The sequence below is a fragment of the Bombus flavifrons genome, chromosome 10, assembly GCF_040668555.2.
Source record: "Bombus flavifrons isolate JBK064 chromosome 10, iyBomFlav1_principal, whole genome shotgun sequence".
In the NCBI taxonomy this organism is placed as follows: Eukaryota; Metazoa; Arthropoda; class Insecta; order Hymenoptera; family Apidae; genus Bombus; species Bombus flavifrons.
In genome coordinates this window covers 12,142,475-12,153,729 of record NC_138451.1, presented here as the reverse complement: position 1 = coordinate 12,153,729, position 11,255 = coordinate 12,142,475, and the positions used below count along the sequence as shown (strand labels likewise).

At 30.9% G+C, this 11,255-nt stretch overlaps 2 protein-coding genes across 7 annotated transcripts; one reads left to right on the top strand and one right to left on the bottom strand.

Moving 5' to 3' along the window:
* Positions 1–47: 47 nt before the first annotated feature.
* Positions 48–7,749, top strand: hfp (Poly(U)-binding-splicing factor hfp). 5 transcript variants are annotated; one of them, XM_069122079.1, is made up of 11 exons: positions 48–205; positions 728–782; positions 1,841–1,904; positions 2,789–2,854; positions 3,118–3,278; positions 4,225–4,271; positions 5,517–5,730; positions 6,237–6,723; positions 6,805–7,016; positions 7,090–7,483; positions 7,565–7,749. In XM_069122079.1, the coding sequence occupies exons 2-11, from the start codon at positions 747–749 to the stop codon at positions 7,672–7,674; spliced, it is 1,791 nt and encodes a 596-aa protein (XP_068978180.1). In that variant the 5' UTR covers positions 48–205; positions 728–746; the 3' UTR covers positions 7,675–7,749. The 5 variants fall into 5 exon arrangements, with proteins under 5 accessions (XP_068978180.1, XP_068978182.1, XP_068978183.1 ...); XM_069122082.1 differs by lacking the exons at positions 1,841–1,904; positions 4,225–4,271 and adding exons at positions 1,100–1,279; positions 4,836–4,894 and having other exon boundaries at positions 50–205; XM_069122081.1 differs by lacking the exons at positions 1,841–1,904; positions 4,225–4,271 and adding an exon at positions 4,836–4,894.
* A 1,475-nt stretch (positions 7,750–9,224) lies between these two features.
* Positions 9,225–10,256, bottom strand: LOC138184275 (NADH dehydrogenase [ubiquinone] 1 alpha subcomplex assembly factor 2). Of its 2 annotated transcripts, none has more exons than XM_069122096.1 (2): positions 10,097–10,256; positions 9,225–9,881 (listed from the first exon to the last, which is right to left on the bottom strand). In XM_069122096.1, exon 2 carries the CDS (start codon positions 9,860–9,862, stop codon positions 9,407–9,409), a length of 456 nt encoding a protein of 151 aa, XP_068978197.1. In that variant the 5' UTR covers positions 9,863–9,881; positions 10,097–10,256; the 3' UTR covers positions 9,225–9,406. The 2 variants fall into 2 exon arrangements, with proteins under 2 accessions (XP_068978197.1, XP_068978198.1); XM_069122097.1 differs by lacking the exon at positions 10,097–10,256 and adding an exon at positions 9,942–10,069.
* Between the last annotated feature and the right edge of the window lie 999 nt (positions 10,257–11,255).

Sequence of the window (11,255 nt, the reverse complement as noted above, 5' to 3'; positions counted from 1 at the left end):
TTAAACGATTATTATACAATTCAACATGAAATTGTTACTGACTTACATAGTACTTATAACACTTCCGTAAAGGCAAGCTTCGGATCATTTTGCATATAAGTTACTTGTTCAGAATCGGTTGAGATTTGCTTGGTAAAGTAGGTTTAAAAGAAGTTGGACTCATTTTGTTGGATCACAAAATACAATGAACGGAGCGATGGCCATGGTAAGTTAATTACTTCTGCAATTATTATTTCTGCAAGAAATATTGAATTGATAGAAGTAACAAATTTTTCGGATCATAATGGCGGTTGTAAAATGCTTGTAATGTACATAATTATGATTAATACTTTCGAAGTATTCAATAAAATTTATGATAGTAACATATTTCTACAATATTTTACTAACATCCTGTTAATAATAGTTCAATATATAATGAGTACAATTATTAACTTTTTTTCTTTTTAGTTTTGTTTTTAAGTTATATTATTTTAACATAGATTCATTAAAGGTACGTTTATATTTTTTTTTGAATTCCTTTTCACATAATTGTAAAATATGTTTTCTTTTACTATAATGACTATAATGGATATTATTATATTTAAAATCATATTATTATGTTTATATTATTAGAATTAATAAAAATGATATTATAGTAGTTCAATAAATAAGCATTGTAAAATCTTTCTTTTATTAGTAATCACTAATTTTTATTGTAAAATCTAATAGACGTTTTATATGTTCATAGGCACCAACATCCCAGAATAATGTGGAACCTCCAAACAAGAAACCTAGAGTTGAAGGTACATTGCTAATATTCCCAAATAAATGTATATCTCTAATGTACACTAATAAACTATACAATTAAGCGTACAACTGGAAAAGACGGTGAACACAGAAGCAACAGCAAGCATAATATATTTCTAAGCAAAGGAAATGATGAAGAAAAACATATATTATTTACTTAGGACAATCAGGTGCTAGCTTTCTATTAAACTGCTGGCAAGCTATAAGTGTTGAGTGGTCTATTGCAGTTTCAGAATATATTTTGGTAGGCTAGGGTGATAGGTGATCGTTGGCCCTCAATAAAACTAATGTATGGTTGTCCTTCTGTTCTGAGATGTTACAGCGGAGAGACAGTACAGAATCTGTGGCCTACGACTGAGCTGTGATCATGAGCGTGCGCCAAACAAAGAAAGAGAACGCTACATTCGTTGAACAGAACAAATCAGAGTTTTGCAAACTCCCACTGACACAGCATCTATTGTCGAGTACCAAATATGATGCGTATGTTAGATAGGTCAGCATTTTAGGGTAATTTTCTTTCATCCTAATTATAAGCTTCTAATTTATTTTATTAAAGTAAAAATAATTGTTTGAATATATTTTATTTGAAACATTGATGTACTAAATTTTGTTTTACTTCATATCTTCCTTTTTACTTCAATATCCTTTTTTTCTATAATGTGAGTAATTTCTTTGAACCCTGATTTAATTTTTAAGTGCAAAAAAATAAGGCAGAAGCTTATAAATAGGAGATGCAATGGCGATGTATGTCTTTTAAGATTTTCTTTATCACATTTATATTATTACATAAAGATGAGGTAATTTGTTCGTTTATTAAAGAAGAGACATATACCTGTTATAAACAAAAAGAATGTTATTAGAACAGGGTGCACATCACAAGAAAAGTATATTTTTACGAAGGTCGATCACGATAAATTTTTTTTTATTAATTAGGATCGCCATTGCTATACAGAACATGTTAGGGTTAATTACGTGATAGGTTGGAGAAGGCAAACTGTAAGAAAATGGCGCAGAAAATGCACTGAGAGTATTCTCCTTTGCTTTGTGCTTCCAGATTTGTGCGTCGCCTCAATCTCGGATAGTATGCGCACAACCATCATTGCTCAGCCCAGAACACGGTTAGCTGTTAATCAAATGATTGAACAAAGCTAATAGTATTAATTCGTGAAACTGCAAAAGTCATAAAAGAGAAAAAGAAACGTTTCAACGTGTTCTGATTTCTGTTTCAGAGACTAGCAGACCAAATTGGTTATGATCATACGAAACCTAATCTAGTTATTGGTAGTCTTTTTTTGGGGCTGATAGTGTAAACAGTAATGAAATTTAAATGTGAAAACTCTGTTAATTGAATAATTGCAATGATTTCTCTTCAATTTTGATATTGTTTTTAGCATACTCTTGACGTTATTTCTCTTCTAAAATATGAAATAACTTTTATTTTAATGGCGTGAAAAAAAAGAAGGAAATGTATTTCTATTTCAAAATACATTTGTATGAGTATATACATGTAATTGTGTACATACATTACTTTATATACAAGGATAACGTTACTGTTCTTGATTGTTTTAATTTCTTTGAACTTACAGTTTGGAGGACGATTCTACCGCAGTGGGAATTGCTGTACGACATCGTTACTTTTTCCGTCTCTTTTTAAGTCATGTCTTTCACTTTTTATCCATTTTAAAGACTTTATAGAGATATATAAAACTTAAGAAAATTATACAGTATACTTGTATACCAAATATTAAATATATTGAATTGAATATTAGTTACATGTATAATTCAAATTCTGTTTAATTTTAACGAATAAGAAGACTAAAAATTAAGAAATCGAATCAAATGAATTGTTCTGGTACCTCTATCATCGCAAAAAAAAGTAAAAAAGTCAAAGCAAATATTAGACAACAGTTTTTAAAAAGTTCGTACGTGTGTGTGATGGTGGAAGTACTGAATGTAATATGTATTATATTTCATCTTTGTCTAATGCCAACTTTCTTCGTAGGGAATGCATCAGAGTTCTTGCCCGGCCCTATATATGATCTCAATCAAATAAAACAAGTTGTTGCTGGTATGTAGTATTACAATATTATTTCATTTTTTAGAAAAAATATAAACTATTAAAGTAATTTAAATAAAACATTTAAGATTTATATATGATGTTTATAAAGAAATTGTGACAATTAAAATTTGTTGCTCCAATTAAAGTCATATTGAGAGTCAATAATAATTTAGTGGACAAATAGCTGATAAGATCTGAAAGAACATTATTATTTTAAAACATGTATTAATGAAGCATGTCTTATTTTACATATAATATTTATTTTGTTACAGGACCTGGAGCTAAATATCTTACATTACCTGGCATTCTAGGTGCGGGTCTCCCAAAAATTACATCCGAACAACAGGATACAGTAAATAGAGCAAAAAAGTATGCAATGGAACAAAGCATCAAAATGGTTTTAATGAAGCAGACTCTCGCGCATCAACAGCAGGTAATTTTTTAACATGACGCTAACAAACTTTACTCGCCTAACATACATTTTACATTCCATTGTACATTCATAGATTTCTATATTGAAAAAATATCTATCTATTCTTTTATTACCATTGATTTGTTTGAATAAGAATGATCAGTAATGTGTTAAAAATTCCATTCATATCAACGGAATTAATAAAACAATTAACATATACAGGGTGGTTGGTAACTGGTGGTACAAGCGGGAAAGGGGTGATTCTACGCGAAAAGAGAAGTCGAAAATATAGAATAAAAATTTTTCGTTCGATGCTTTGTTTTCGAGAAAATCGACTTTGAATTTTCGCTCGGTATGCGTGCACTTTATCACGTTTCGCTATAACGCTATCACGATTCGCTATCACTGTAGATCGTTGTCTCGATGGAAAAATATAAAAAAAAAAAAAATTTTATTCTATATTTTCGACTTCTTTTTTCGCGTAAAATCACCCCCTTTCCGCTTGTACCACCAGTTACCAACCACCCTGTATATAATCAACAATGGAAATGGTATATAGTAAATCAATGTTCTATTAAATTTGTAATATTTAATTGAATGTTGATCGTTTATACTTTATAGGAATGAACAATGGAATTAATGTATACATTTATGAAATGATACATTAAAATTATGGGGTTCTTTTTTGTCTCAAAAAATGCTATTTATTAAAAGATGGATTTACATTTCTTCCTCTACTTAGCTCTTTGCCAGTTATATAACAAAAATTGAGAGAAATATGTCTATAGCGTTTTAAGCTGATGTTTGTCCTTACAATTTAGCTCGCCCCGCCGAGTAATCTTTAATTTGATCCTAAATATATTAACCTGTGTTCGTTATGAGGAGCGAGTAAAGTCAAAAAATATAACAGAAATTAAAAACGAACACTGGAACCTAACTCTGATCGGTTGATTTTTTCTCCCCGCAGAAGAATAAGTTGGTCCTGCGGCAGCAAGTTTTATTGCTAATGTGCAGGTTAGTGTCAACCAAGTCAAGACAGAAACGATACGAAACCGCCTTATGATCAAACACTCCTAAACGTTTTCCTGAGTTACTACTGTAAGCGAAGGTTAGATATCTTGAGAATAGTAGTCGGCGGGAGCAGAGCTGTACCAGCGCGAAGGAGGACAAGTTTTTGTGCATGAATCTCTGGATGATTTGAGAAAAATAATCAATATAAACTTTCGAGCTCAACTATTCTTTCTCTCTTTGCTGCAAAGATACTGTACTTATATTTAGAATGTTAAAAATTTGAATTATTTTTTGACTTGACTTTGTTGAAGATACTACATTTAGATTATTATTCAATGAGTTTATTATGAAAATACTTGCAATTTACATGTTGCTTTGATCTGGAGTTTTGAATGTAGTATCAAGATTTTAACTTTGATTAATTCCTTAATCAGTGTTAAGGTAAGAGTAGTTGAGTAACGAAGGTGGAATGGTAAAAGAGCTTGGGGGATTTTTGAGATGAACGAGATATGGTGTATGTAAGGGGGAGGGATATCAATAGAAGGCCTATGGTCCTTTGTGTTACAGCAAATGGCTAGTCAACGGAATCAGGTGCAGAGACAGCAGGCTCTCGCCCTCATGTGCAGGTTTGTTTGTTCTTTGTCTTAGCCCTCCAAATTTCGTCTTCGATACTCGCCGTTTTAAATAGAAAATACATTCTAAATTTAATTGTGTATAGGCTAAAAGCTTCCATTCGTCATTCAGATTAGATTTTGATAAATTTTAATTATTTAGAATAAAATTATACATACGTTCTTTCTACTGTTAAGAATTAAATTTAATTCACTTGAGTACAGTATTATGAACTTCATTTGTAATTCTTTCAATTATATATATATACTGTCCCAAATTGGAAATTCAAGGTTTTGAATAAATTTCTGTTTAGTAAAATCATGTTATAGTCACTTATAACGGATATATTTTTATATGATATATTTGCATTTCAAGTATTGTCGAAGTATTGTGCTTTATTTAGTATATATATATATATTTAGATCGGCAATATTTTTTTTAAATAACAATTCCTTTACACATTTTTTTTAGAAGAACCTTCAAAAATTTGTTCTGCTTTTTTTTTTCCTTTTTATTTGATTATGATAGGATACGATTGTGAGTATCTTAATGAATTAGGATATAATTGAACAGTAATGTCTCGGTTTAATATAACGAAGGGCGACTATCACCTGAAATAAAATTCCTATATGACAGGGTATATGTGGGCAGCATCAGTTTTGAATTAAAAGAGGACACGATTAGGCAAGCTTTCTTGCCTTTTGGTCCTATAAAATCAATCAACATGTCTTGGGATCCAGTTACGCAGAAGCACAAAGGATTCGCATTCGTCGAATACGAGATACCTGAAGCAGCACAACTTGCTTTGGAACAAATGAATGGTGTCATGATTGGTGGACGTAACATCAAGGTAGCAGGACGTACCTATATAACGAATTTCCTGTCCCCCAGCAATCCTATCATCCCGCCGGAGGTCGGCAAATTTTTATTTAGCCTTATCCAATTTGAAATTCCTTTTGATTGAATTGCATTATATTTACAAAATGTACTTCGGTCAAAAAAATCTTGTTAAACTCTTTAACGATTCCATTAGATTCTTACCATAGATTTTAAAATCTCTTATGATACTACTTTTTGATATTTTTACGAACATAACAATGAGTTCTAGCATTATTTTAGACAAATATGAGTTTTGGTAGGAAAGATTTATTTGTATAAAAATTAATACTTTTTATTAGTAAAATTATTATTAACACGTCAAAAGTTGTGTTCGAATAAAGAATATAGTTCCTGGACCTAATCCTATTTTTATCTTTCTCTTTTTGTAATTAAAATATTAATATTTGACAGATTCGTTACAAATACTTTTCTTTTAATAGTCGAAAGTATTAGTTATGAATTTTTATTTTTCTTCAGGTCGTGGGGCGTCCGTCGAATATGCCCCAAGCCCAGTCCGTTATTGATGAAATTACGGAAGAAAGTAAACACTATAATCGAATTTATATTGCGTCAATCCATCAAGATTTAACCGAGGATGATATTAAATCCGTGTTTGAAGCGTTTGGACCGATTACATATTGTAAATTGGCACAAGGCAGCTCGCCCCATCGACATAAAGGTTACGGTTTTATTGAATACGAAACAATGCAGGCCGCGTTAGAAGCTATCGCATCAATGAATTTATTTGACTTGGGTGGGCAATACTTGCGAGTAGGCAGAGCTATTACTCCACCAAATGCTCTTATGGGTCCGCCAAGTGGAACTAGTATGATGCCTACCGCTGCTGCGGTTGCAGCTGCAGCTGCAACTGCAAAAATTCAAGCAATGGATGCTGTAGCTAGTAATGCAGTTGCTCTTGGTTTGACCAAGCTTGGAGCAGCTGCCCCGCCGATTTTGAATCAAGGTATGAGTTAATAGTGATTGAGCAAATTTTAGAATCTGAAATTTTCTTTGAAGTCATTATGAACATGAATTTTATACACAGCTTTGCCTGGTATAGTAAGACCCACTATTGCCCCAGCGACAATGATGGCACCGCCAACTATAGCAACGGTAGCACCTGTTATACCTCCGCCTGGTATAGCTATACCGCAAACTTTAACTCGGCCTCCTGCGATAATTCAACCAATACCTGGGCAGCCAGTTGTTATACCTCCTCCAGCTGTTGTAGCACCTACAATAGTAGGAACTCCAGTCGTAAGATTTTCATTTATTATTATATTCATACGTTGAAATGTTACAATATTTAAATTATTTGAAATGTGGCTAGATACCTGTTACAACTACGACGAATTCCGATATTATGAGACGGGCACAAGAACAAGCAGCTCATCAAAAGCAACAGGAAGAATTACAGAAGAAATTGTTAGAGGAGACAGAACCCCAAACATTACAGCAACAAGAAAATATGTCGATCAAAGGACAAAGTGCGCGTCATCTTGTTATGCAGAAACTTATGCGCAAAGTTGAATCCCGTGTTGTTATTTTACGAAACATGGTAGCCCCAGAAGATGTAGATGAAAGTTTACAAGAAGAAATTCAAGATGAATGTTCTAAATTTGGAGTTGTAGAAAGAGTTATTATTTATAATGAACGACAATCGGAAGATGACGAAGACGCAGAAGTTATCGTAAAAATATTTGTTGAATTTTCTCAAATGAGTGGTAAGTTTATAACGAATTATTGCTTTTTAATTAATTAAGTGTGAATTTTAATTTGATATTGATATTAAATAATCATTTTAGAAGCGGAACGTGCAAGGGATTCTTTGAATGGTCGTTATTTCGGTGGACGTTTAGTGAAGGGAGAACTATATGATCAAGCTTTATTTGATAATAGTGACTTTTCTGGTTGATTATAAGATACTTATTATCTGTTGAATTCGTCAGTTTCTTTTGATCAAAAGAAAAGTTATACTTATCGTTGAGTGATACTTTTGAAGTTTCAACACTTATAGTCTATCTTCTGACTAAGAAGTCTAGCTTTTAATTTTTGTTTATCTACACCTTTCTAGACTTCAAATTAATAGATCAGTCAAAACTATTATCATTACTTAATAAGATAATGGTTTTAAAAAATCGTTTTAACACTTAGCCAACCGCGCGCGTCACAGCGAGCTATACGTTTCTCACCGCGCTCGAACAAGTTAACCTATACGCTGTCCACCGCGCATGTTTCCAAGTATCGAAGACTAATATTCACTATTTAAAAAACAAAGAAGTGTAAAAATTATTTAAATGGTCAATTATATTTTGCGGTAATGATTTTATTTAACGATTTCACATATTGCTTATACAAAACATCAAGTTAAAAGTATATATATTGAAAGTGTATATTAAAAGTATAAAAAAATATAGGTAAAATTAAAAACATTGAAGGTGATTAACCCTTTCACTACGGGCGGCTTCTCCGAAGAAAAAAACTTTCCTCAAAACAGAGTATTTATATATAATGTATTAATAATATAATGTAATATGATATGATACTAATAGGTTTTAATAATGGTATTGCGTGTAGTATTTTTCGAAACATGGTGTTACACATTGGCCAACATCGCAAATCTGGCACTGGTATCGCGATTCGCTCCACAGTTTCCATCAATCGATTATAATCGAAAGCACACTTTGGTTTTTTTTAATCATTTTCTGCGTGCGATAATGACGTTTCGAAACTCTTCATTGTGGAAAGAGGACAACATATACACTGCCCTCTTGTCACACCGTTTTATTGTTAATAAAAGGCTCGTCGTATGTATAATACGCGGCATCTTACGCAGAATGACTATAGTCGTCCGTAGTACGTCAGTGGTATCTAACGCAGAGCGATTGTAGTCGCCTGTAGTATGTCAGTGGCATTTTACGGAGAGCGACTGTAGTCGCCCGTAGTAGCGAAAGGGTTAAACATAAATAACACAACTTGAACGTGAAATTAAAAATTCATGATGCATTTTAATATTTTCTTACAATGTGGTATCGTTTGATTATAACTTTATGTAGTCATAACGGATACTGTAACTTTTTAATTAATTTTAATACCACTAAATTGATGTATTTTATTATATACTGTATTTTATAACAGCAAAAAAAGTGGCGCAATCAATTGGGAACAATTCCAGGTAAACAATAACTGATAATAACAAAAAAAAAAAGAAGAGAACGTGTTGAAAAAGCCAAAAAGAGAGATCTTCCCGTTCGGTCACGCAGATCTCCCTATTCGGTTGGCTAAATGTTAAAGTATAAGTTGAAAATAACTATTTAATAGTTTTGCTCAATGGAAGATTTGCAGTTGGATCACTATTATTACTTCTGTATAAAACGGATATTTTATTTAAATTCAGTAGCAGACTAATTTTTGTTCAGAGAGGGTTAATTTACAGAAGAATATAAGTACATATGCAGAAAAATAGGGTATTAATAAATTGTTTTATTCATAGACTATACACAAATGATATACACACATAAATTATATGTCATACCACAAGTATATGTTATAATAAAGTTTGTACATATTTACTAGATATTCCATTAATTTTAACATTCTAAAAGCGTATACATAATTAAATTAAATCTCAGATATTTTATTTATGTCTATTTATCTTTTTTGTGGTTTTTTTCATCATATTTTATCTTATAATCTCGACCATAATTTTTATACTCCTCATAAATTGGAAATGGTATACGTTCTCCTTCATTAATTTGCTTTTGCAATCCATTACTTGCATGTTTTGCTTCTACTTCTGCAGCATTTCGTTTTTTGATCATTTGTAATTGATAATTTTGTTTTATTTCTTTTTCTGACGGTGGATCTTTTCGACGATATCTTAACCATGCCTCCCATTCTACTGGTACTTCTTGCGTGTCATCATCTTTATTTACAGGTACAAAATATCGAGATGAGTTCTTCCTCCTTGATCTTGGGTTTTCAATTTCGTAATATTTTGTACCATAATAATCTTCACCAATTAGCTTATGTTGGGTTGGTTTAAATGATGCAATAAAATTTTTTAAAATAATTCGAAATAAACCTCTTTCTTTTCCAGACATTTTAACTTCACTTTACACACTGTAAAAATTGAAGTTGTTAAAACGTAATTTAATGAAAATGATGATATTTATATCACACATTTTTAATATCTTTATTTAAATAACTACAGGTAATGCTTTAATTTAGCTTTCATTAAGCAACAGTTAATTAGGAACGTATATAATAGTTATTTACAACATTTATATACACAAACAGTTTTTTAGTATGAAGAACTACATGGAAACAAAGAGTACCTTCCACAGGGTATGTAGAGATATTTATTCAGATAAATAGAAACAAGTGTTTAATTAAATTAAACAATGGAAAAAGATTACATCGATTATTGCAACGGTTTGTTGTGCATACGCACAGCGTACAGTGAAAACATGACCAAGGTGAAAATATAAACTGGTATTTCTGTGAGTTATGTTGGTAATCTTGAGTCCGAAAATTTCATGGACATAGAAATTGTCCATGAAAAATTTACATACTGTATTATTTATTTCTAATCTAGTACTAATTTGTAAACGAAGTTTTTTTCCTTGACAATGATAATATTTAGAATTATTAATTTTTTAATTTTATATCATATTTTAACTTTATGCATTTAGGAATTAAGCTTTTAAAGCGAAGAAAACATTTTACTTAGATATTAATAAACATACATGTTAATAAAAGAAAGATTCTTATTTCTATTTCGTACCTATCTGGTTTTCTAAAACTTTCTTTTCTTGTATTCTAACAAATTTTATGAATATAAAATAATTATCTTTTAATATGAAAGCTAACACAACTGGTAAATACTATTTATAGAAAGAATTTTATCTCTAAATACGTTGTAAATGAAGCATTATAATATAATAGTACTATGGTTAAGCATAATATTAATTTGATGACATTTTGTGCTAAAACAAACTTGTTTCACAACATTTAATAAGATTATATATTTAGAAGGCTTCCGTAACTACAATGACATGTCGTAAAATCAATTCTATAACTTAATATAACGAATGCTTAATTTTCATATGTGCAGAGTTACTCAGTATGTGAGGCTATTGTAAAAATTGAATTATCGTAAAAAGGAAACGAAATTTTTATGCTAGAATCATAGAACATATAATTTTTTGGTGCCCACAATCTCCTAAGTAAAGCGCAGATTTTATTATTACTGTTTTATTGTAGCTGATTTGGAAATATAGCTACAAAAAATATTTGCACATCATTGTATTTATAATAATATTTACATACTACTTAATTGCGTCTAATTATATTAAGTTTTGTATCGTTTAATAATACTTTCATAGAACTACAAAAATTTAATACTATGGAAACGAAATGTAGGAAATGATGCTATGTACAGTTGCTTTTTGTAGTCGCTATATATACATTGACTGTCATAAGAGATATTTTGCG

What these genes read in the sequence shown, in the direction of transcription:
- hfp (XM_069122079.1), top strand. Translation starts at nt 747, where the DNA reads ATGTGGAACCTCCAAACAAGAAACCTAGAGTTGAAG. An exon ending in AATAAAACAAGTTGTTGCTG is followed by an intron (nt 2,855 to 3,117) that starts GTATGTAGTATT and finishes ATTTTGTTACAG; the next exon opens with GACCTGGAGCTAAATATCTT. An exon ending in CCCGCCGATTTTGAATCAAG is followed by an intron (nt 6,724 to 6,804) that starts GTATGAGTTAAT and finishes TTTTATACACAG; the next exon opens with CTTTGCCTGGTATAGTAAGA.
- LOC138184275 (XM_069122096.1), bottom strand. Translation starts at nt 9,862, where the DNA reads ATGTCTGGAAAAGAAAGAGGTTTATTTCGAATTATTTTAAAAAATTTT.